Source organism: Hyaena hyaena, unplaced genomic scaffold (genome assembly GCF_003009895.1).
Source record: "Hyaena hyaena isolate Hyena2069 unplaced genomic scaffold, ASM300989v1 scaffold_17, whole genome shotgun sequence".
NCBI lineage: Eukaryota > Metazoa > Chordata > Mammalia > Carnivora > Hyaenidae > Hyaena > Hyaena hyaena.
In genome coordinates, this window is record NW_024080648.1 from 6425025 (window position 1) to 6433295 (window position 8271).

Below are 8271 nucleotides of genomic sequence, written 5' to 3' on the forward strand. Positions count from 1 at the left end.
AGGATATATGCACTCCCTTGCACACAGCTCCATTATTCACAACAGCCAAAGTACAGAAACAACCTATGTGTCCACTAATGGATACATGGATAAAGAAAATATGATGCATACACACAAATGAAGTATTATTTAGCCATAAAACAAAGGTGAAATCTTGCCATATGCAATAAAATAGATGGACCCTGAGGCCATTATGCTAAAAAGTGAAATAAGTCAGAGACAATGTATGATCTTACCTTTACGTGGACTGAAAAACAACAACAACAATAACAATAAGGCTCATCGATAGAAAACAGATTAGTGGTTGCCAGACACAGCAGGTGGGAGATGGGGAAAATGCACAAAGGAGTCAAAAGGTACACACTATTGGTTATAAAATACGTAAGTCATGGGGATGTAATATACAGCACAGCTCAGTACAGTTAATAAAACTGTATTGCATATTTAAAAGTTGCTAAGAGAGTAAATCTTCAAAGTTCTCATCACCAGGGCACCTGGGTGGCTCACTCCATTAAACACCTGACTTTTGACCTTGGCTTAGGTCATGATCTCACGGTTGGTGAGTTCAAATCCCACGCTGGGCTCAACACTGAGAGTGCAAAGCCTGCTTGGGATTCTCTCCCTCTCCCTCTCCCTCTGCCCCTCCCTGGCTCATGCACACATGTGCACTGTCTCACCCTCTCTCTCTCAAAAATAAACATTTAAAAATAAACATTTAAAAACACTCTGTCTTTTAAAACAAGATATTATTAATTCAAATTATACTAAGGCACAAAAAGAAAAGAGATGTTACCTTGACAGCTTTCTGGGAATTGGGTAGTCCTTCCTCTATGTCTTCTAAAAGAATTCCTCCTAAGCCTCGCTGGTCATGTTTATCTAACAGCCTAAGTAGAGCTTTCTTATCTTTCAAGTTGTATTTGGGCTTGAAGGCATACTTCCCATCTATCACTTCAATTTTGGGATTATTGACTAATGCCTGTAACAGTGACAGAATTTGGATAGATTAACAAAAGGAAACCTCATACATACATTCTTAAATTCTACTAATTATTTTAAAAACAGCAATATCCAATACAGTTGTAAATTAAAAGTATCTTGTGAATATCAACTAGCAGATCTAAAATACTGGACATCCAGGATCCAAAAACAACAGGTAGAGGTCAGCATTTGCTCACTTTTTATAAAAGATACTTTTTATTATTTACATAAATTATTTAAATGAGAAAAACCATTTTACCACAATAGATTCGATGAAACTGTACCCAGATTCTTTTGGAAGAAAAAAAAAATCAATAAATGCCAATTAACATTGCTAGACAAAGTGAACTGGGTACTGCCTATCCCACCCTCAAAGTAGAGTTTATCGCATGTTGGCACTATGTGACAGAACCCTGGGATGACTATACCAGTAATCTGTGATACCTGGTATCAAATGGCATTTACAGGTGTGGAAGGAACTGAAAAGCACCAGACTTGTGCATAGAAGAAATGTAACGATAATAGCAGCTTGAGAATGAAACTGAGGAGGAACGCAGGAATTACTGAATATAAATTATATTCGTAGTCAGTTCTGTTGTACAGCTAGTATCAGAAGGAAAGCTCTTCCAGGAAGAACTATCCTATTTATTTTCTTCTGCAGCTGCCAGCCTGACCATGGAAAGGAGAAAGAGAAGAACCAAAGAAGGAGGGGGAACAGAATAGTAATAAAAATAATTTTAAACTAATGTTGGTAGTCCATGAAATTTCCAGATTGGGTAAAGCAAAAGAATTTACATGTGGATTACAACTATTTGTGCATCACTAATACAATGAGCCATAATGTAACTGATTAACTGTTCATTTTATAAAAATCAAGCACAGTACTTTGCTTAGTAAATTACTGAACTATATTTTAGGAATTTTACATTTGATCTTTAGAATACAGAACTGGTCACACAAAGTATTCTTCCTAATTATCATTTCATACTTAAGTAGAAAAGAGGGAAATGTGTGAATTTTTAAAAAGCTACTAATTTCTAAGTTAGCACGGTCACTGATTACTGTGGGGTTTCTTTCCTTCCAATGACGTGTGTACATACACAATGTTAAGGATTAGTCTTCCAAGTAATCTGTTAGAGGCAATAATAACACCATCACATCATAACAGTAGTAACCGTATAACAAGTCTTATTATCCCTATACCACCTCATGGTATAAATGTTCTAAAACATACATAAAAATAATACACTTTGCCAACATATGTTCTAAATTTAGCAATTCAAAAAAAGCACCAATTATTCTGTAAAAACTTAAATAGAAATGGTACAAAGACAGACTTCTTTATAATTTTTATGCTATAGTCTTCGACATTTTGAAATAGATACATAACATTTTAAGAAAACCAACAAATCAAGCCACCTTAAAACATGTGTTTAAAAAACAAAAACAAAAACCCTATGCCAATTCTTTCAAGAAAAAGTAAAAAATTATTGTCCGATTTCAGTGTTAAAAATCTTAGTTACAGCAAAATTTTATAACCAACTAAATTTCTTAATGCTATTTTAAGCCTAGTCTTACCTCAGTCATTAGCCATTGTTTCTGCTTCAGTCCTATATCTAAATGTTGTGTTTCATCCAAAATTTCTTCTAAAGTGAGAGGATGTGTATCTCCTCGCTGATGCCGTGTCTATTAAGGGAAAAAATTGTTATTAGGAGACAGTTTTAAACTGCTGGATGTATTAAGTAATAGATACAAGTAAGGGAATCTTTCAGGGCTGTAGAACATGTATTATTTGAGGGAACACACTTATAGCGAGGAAGAGAACGGACTATAAAAATCAAAGAGAACAGAGTTCAAACTTGCAACTCTATAAAATCAAATGATAAACTGAGAAAAGTGATGTCAACTCATATCACAAAGAGCTAATCTTTCTAATATTTTAACAGCTCCAAAAACCTAATAGGAAAATGACCCAAAGTCAGGAACTTATAAATCACATAAAAAGAAACGTAAAAAACCTTAAACATGTGAAAAGATATTCAACTTGCACCAAAATATTTCATGACTATTACACTGGTAAAAACTCATATATTTTTAAAGTTTTTTTTAATGTTTGTTTATTTTTGAGAGAGAGACAGAATGTGAGTGAGGGAGGGGCAGAAAGAGAGGAAGACACAGAATCTGAAGCAGGGTCCAGGCTCCGAGCTGTCAGCACAGAGCCTGATGTGGGGTGAGAACTCACAAACCACGAGATTGTAACCTGAGCCAATGTCAGACACTTAACCCACTAAGCCACCCAGGTTCCCCATCAAAAATCCATATTTGATGACTCTATCAGTGAGGCTGTAAGGAAACAGGCCCTCCCACACAATGCTGGTAAAAATGTATACTGATACAACTCCTAGGGAACACAATTTGGCAATAAAATTCATTTAAACCCTTTGACACAGCAATCCATTTCTAGGAATTTACCTTACAGCACAACTTAGAATAAGTGACACAGTCAATGCAACCCTGGTTCCAATGCAAAAGGAACATATTATAAACAATCCGTGATCACCAATTGATTAAATCACCAATACTGATTAAATTAACTCTAGGACATCTATGCTACTATACAGATGTTTAAAAAGAAAATGCAGATGTCCTCTATGTGCTAATTTCGAAAGAAGTCCAGAACAAATTATTGAATAAAAAGCATGTGCAGGGGTGCCTGGGTGGCTCAGTCGGTTAAGGCTCAGATCGTGACTTCGACTCAGGTCATGATCTCACGGTTTGTGAGTTCGAGCCCCATGTTGGGCTCTGTACTGACAGCTCATAGCCCGGAGCCTGCTTCAGATTCTGTGTTTCCCTCTCCGCCCCTCCTCTGCTCAAGCTCTGTCTTTCAAAAAAATAAATGTTAGAAAGTTAAAAAAAAAATTTTTTTTAAAAGTCTTCCAAATATAACCCTCCTGTGAGTTTAAAATCAATTCATTACAGGGGTGCCTGAGAGTCTCAATTAAGCACCTGACTCTTGATTTTGGCTCAGGTCAGAATCTTCACAGTTGCGAGATATTGCCCCACATCAGGCTCTGTGCTAGGTGTACAACCTGCTTAAGATTCTCTCTCTCTCCGCCTCTGCCCCCCTCCCCTGCTCACACTCTCTCTCCCCCCACCCAAAAAATCAAATCATTACAAAAATTAAAAATCCTTTGATGTTTGCATGAACTAATTGGCTAAGGACAGATGGAAATTTACTAACCAAACTGCCAACTGGTGTGACGGATTAAATTAAAGCCATAATTTTGTAATATTGTACTGCTTCATTGTTGCACCCCCTCTCCCAAATACTGCAACTTCTCCAGAGACTTTCATGCCCAACCCCTGCAACCTGTGACTATGTTATCTTATGTGGCCTAAGGAACTTCACTGGGATGACTAAATTAAGGATCCTGAAATGGACAGATCATTGAGGATTATTCTGGTGGGCCCAATGTAATCACAAATGTTTGTAAGGGGAAAAGGGAGGCAGCAGAGTCAGAGTGATGGGACAGTGAAAGAGGCTGGAGTGATGCAAGAGAGTGCAGGTGTCATAAAATGCAGACAAAATGCAGACAGGTCTAGAAGCAAAAAAAGAAAACAAGGGCTCCTGGGTGACTCAGTGGGTTGAGCAACCCACTTCACCTCAGGTCATGATCTCATAGTTCATGAGTTTGATCCCTGCCTTGGGCTCTGTGCTGACAGTTTGGAGCCTGGAGCCTGCTTCATATTGTATGTCTCCCTCTCTCTCTGCCTCCACCCCACTCACGCTCTCTCTTTCTCAAAAAAATAAATGTAAAAAAAAAAAGAAAAGAAAAGAGGAAGTTCCCTCAGAAAGCCTCCTGAAAGAACTAGCCCTGCCTATGCCCAGACCTCAGCATAGTGAGATGGCTTTCAGACTTCTGATTTCTAAAACTGTAAAATGATAAGTTTGCATTTTTTAAGCCACTAGTTTGCGGTAATTTGTTGCAGCAGCAACAGAAATCTAATACCTGCACTTTCTTCCCTTTAAATTATAAATCTTGAAGTATTTATAGCTATACATCAATTAAAACCAAGTATCCAGGGCTGCCTGGGTGGCTCAGTCGGTTGAGCGTCCAGCTCTTAATTTCAGCTCAGGGCATGATCTCACAGTTTGCAGGATCATGTCCAGCCATTGGGCTCTGTGCTGACAGTACTGTAGTTGCTTAGAAATGTCTCTTTCCCTCTTACTCCGCCCTTACCTGCTCACATAAGAAGATAAGCGCGCGTGCACGCTAGCTCTCCCTCTATATAAATAAGCTTAAGGGGAAAAAATTAAAAAATAAACGAAATACTTATTTGGTATTCTCCATTATCACTGATTACCAAATATATTTGCCTTAGTTTTCTTCACATTAAAAACTTTCCCATTAAGTTAAATATAAAATTATCAAAAGGCCACATTAATCTGAATATTTAAGCAAAAAAGAATGAATACAGCTCCAAAAAAAAAGCACTAGCCGTATCTTTATTATTGTTTTTAAATTTAAAAATGGAATTTTTAGGATCAGATCAAGCTCAAAAACAAAAGTAATATTTAACCTATGAAAGCCTAACCATTTTCACTGAGCTGTGTAAACAGAGAAGCCAAACATACAACCGTCAAATTGTCAACTGAGAAACTATTATAACAAAATGAGCAACAACAACAAAAAGCAAGAGAGATAAACTGAGAACTCAAGGGGCGCCTGGGTGGCTCAGTTGGTTAAGTGTCCAACTTCGGCTCAGGTCATGATCTCAACAGTTCATGGGTTAGAGCCCCAGTTTGGGCTCTGTGCTGACTGCTAGTTCAGAGCCCGCTTCGGATTCTGTATCTCCCTCTCTCTCTGACCCTCCCCTGCTCGCACTGCCTCTCTCTCTCAGAAATAAATAAAACATTAAAACAAAAACACCTGAGAACTCAAACTACTTCCTTATTTCTTGCTCTTGGATCAGGAATTAAGTTAAAAAAAAAAAAGAAGGATGCATAGAGTGACTGACTACGTAACACTTTTAAGCTAGTTTTCAGTGAACTATTACACACTTTTGTTAAATTCCTTCCTGGTCACCAGATTATTTTTGGTATATTGCATTTTGTATTTTATTTCACTAATTTTTTTCTTGCAACTCTATAGAAATTGTTTTTTTTAAATAGCAGCCTTATTTTCATTGATCTTACTCAATACATTTAATTCTAATAGTTTGCATATTCTCTTAGCTTTCCTATGTATTTAATCATGTCATCTACAATTTTACTTCTTCCTTTACAATTTTACACCTGTTACTTCTTTTTTCCTGCTTCAACTTGCACTAGGTAGGACTTCCAGTGTAATACAAAATAGATGTTGTGACAATCAGTATCTTCTTTTTCTTTTAAAAAAATTTTTTTGATGTTTTATTTTTTTCTGAGAGAGAGAGGTAGAGGCAGCATGAGCAGGGGAGAGTCAGAGAGAGAGAGATACAGAATCCGAAGCAGGCTCCAGGCTCTGGGCTGGCTGTCAGCACAGAGCCTCACACAGGGCTCGAACCCACAAACCATGAGACCGTGACTTGAGCTGAAGTTGGACGCTTAACCAACTGAGGCAATCAGGCGCCCCCACCTTTTTCTAACCTCGGAAGAAAACCATTCACTATTTTACCCTAAGTACTTGAGTTTTCACAGGTACCGTCTCATCACAGGGTTTCTTGACCAGTATTCCACAGAACCTAGGGTTCCACAAGATCTCACTAGGGGCAGCATAAGAAACTGTGATTTAAAAAATAAACATCAATTCTTGAACTGCACATACATGAGCCGAGTGCTCACAGCAACAGGAGCCACTGAGCAGCCATGCTAACGTTTTCGTTAGGCCTTTTAGCACCCGTGGCAAGTGGGGCTATGTTCACTTGGACAAACCCGTTATCAGTTTTCGATGAAATACAGAGAAGCCATTGATAACTGGTAAGCTCTATATTGCACAAGTGGAAGCACAAAAGGCTGACAATGTCAGCAATGCCCTTCCAAATTACCTCCCATAACCTCCCACTATACAGAGCCAACTCTCTCACCGGAGTAAGCAAGCTCTGCTGACAAACAGGAAATGTGAAATTTCCTTCTAAATAAGGAAATATTCATTCTAAACAAGGAATTCTTACATACCAGGACTTACCTGCCCTGGGATGCTTTGCTGTTGTAAATGTTGTAAAAACACAGATCACACAGTAAAATGAAGTAAAATACACTGTGGAGTGTTTATGTTTTCTGCAATGTTCTCATTTAGTAATTCCCTGAGTTTGATAATTTGTTAGCATTTGTTTTATAAACACGTCTGACAGTGCAATGATTTCTTAAGATGAGATTAGTGACAGAGAGGACTTTTGAAGCCCAGGCCCACAAACAATTCTAATAAGGGTAGTAATAAAAAACTATATTCCCTTACTGAATCACTTTATTGTACACCTGAAACTAATATAACACTGTATGTTAACTACACTGGGATTAAAATAAAAACTTAAAAATAACTAGGGGCACCCATATGGCTCAGTCAGCACACGACTAGATCCTGGGGATGTTGGAACCCCACACTGGGTATAGAGATTGTTTAAAAATAAAATCTTTAAAAAAAAAAAAAAGTCACATTCTGTGAAAAAGCCTAGAAAAGAGAAGACTTAGTGGAGGGAAATCACAGTTGGCAGGAACCTAATAACATGTCAAATGATAGTAAAATGCACAGCATGAGAAATTGAAAAGTGCCAAAACATACAAGGCAAGTCGACAAACTGAGGACCCATCACATGATGTTGCACAAGTTTAACGAACTAACAACAGCTTGTCTCTCAGTCCGCAAGTCAACAGGTTTCACTAATAAACGTCATGTAGTAATAATACGTGCAAAATCGTTAAATGATGAATTTCAAGAAAAACTCTTCTGCCAAGAAGAACTGCCATGCAAAACTGACAAAGCAAAGAGCAGGATATACTTGATGCAGTACCTTCACACCTGGAAACAAAAGACTCTCGGAGAAACTGTTCTGTTTTCGTCACTGATGGGCCCTATCAATGGCTGGCTCGAAACAAGGTTTTAACTCTTGTGAAAAAGAAAATATTCTGATGTCGTCACAAGACACTATTTCTTCAGAGAGGTACTAGAATCAAAAACCCTTGGAAATGAAATGAAAAATGTCCCAAATGATGCTATGAAAATTATCTGCTTTATTAAGCAGAGACTAGTGCATTTCAACACATAAATGTGCAGAAATTCAGTGGCTTAGCAGGGGAGTCCTTGAAAGAACATT

At 37.7% G+C, this 8271-nt stretch overlaps 1 protein-coding gene across 1 annotated transcript in view; it reads right to left on the reverse strand.

The window, feature by feature from the left end:
• The window catches only part of GTF2E2 (general transcription factor IIE subunit 2), a 77205-nt gene that overhangs the window by 30957 nt on the left and 37977 nt on the right, over window positions 1-8271 (reverse strand). The window contains exons 4-5 of the mRNA XM_039220706.1: window positions 2557-2664; window positions 794-976 (exon numbers count right to left, since the gene is read on the reverse strand). Coding sequence (XP_039076637.1) covers window positions 794-976; window positions 2557-2664 — 291 coding nt within the window. The remainder of the gene's footprint in view (window positions 1-793; window positions 977-2556; window positions 2665-8271) is intronic.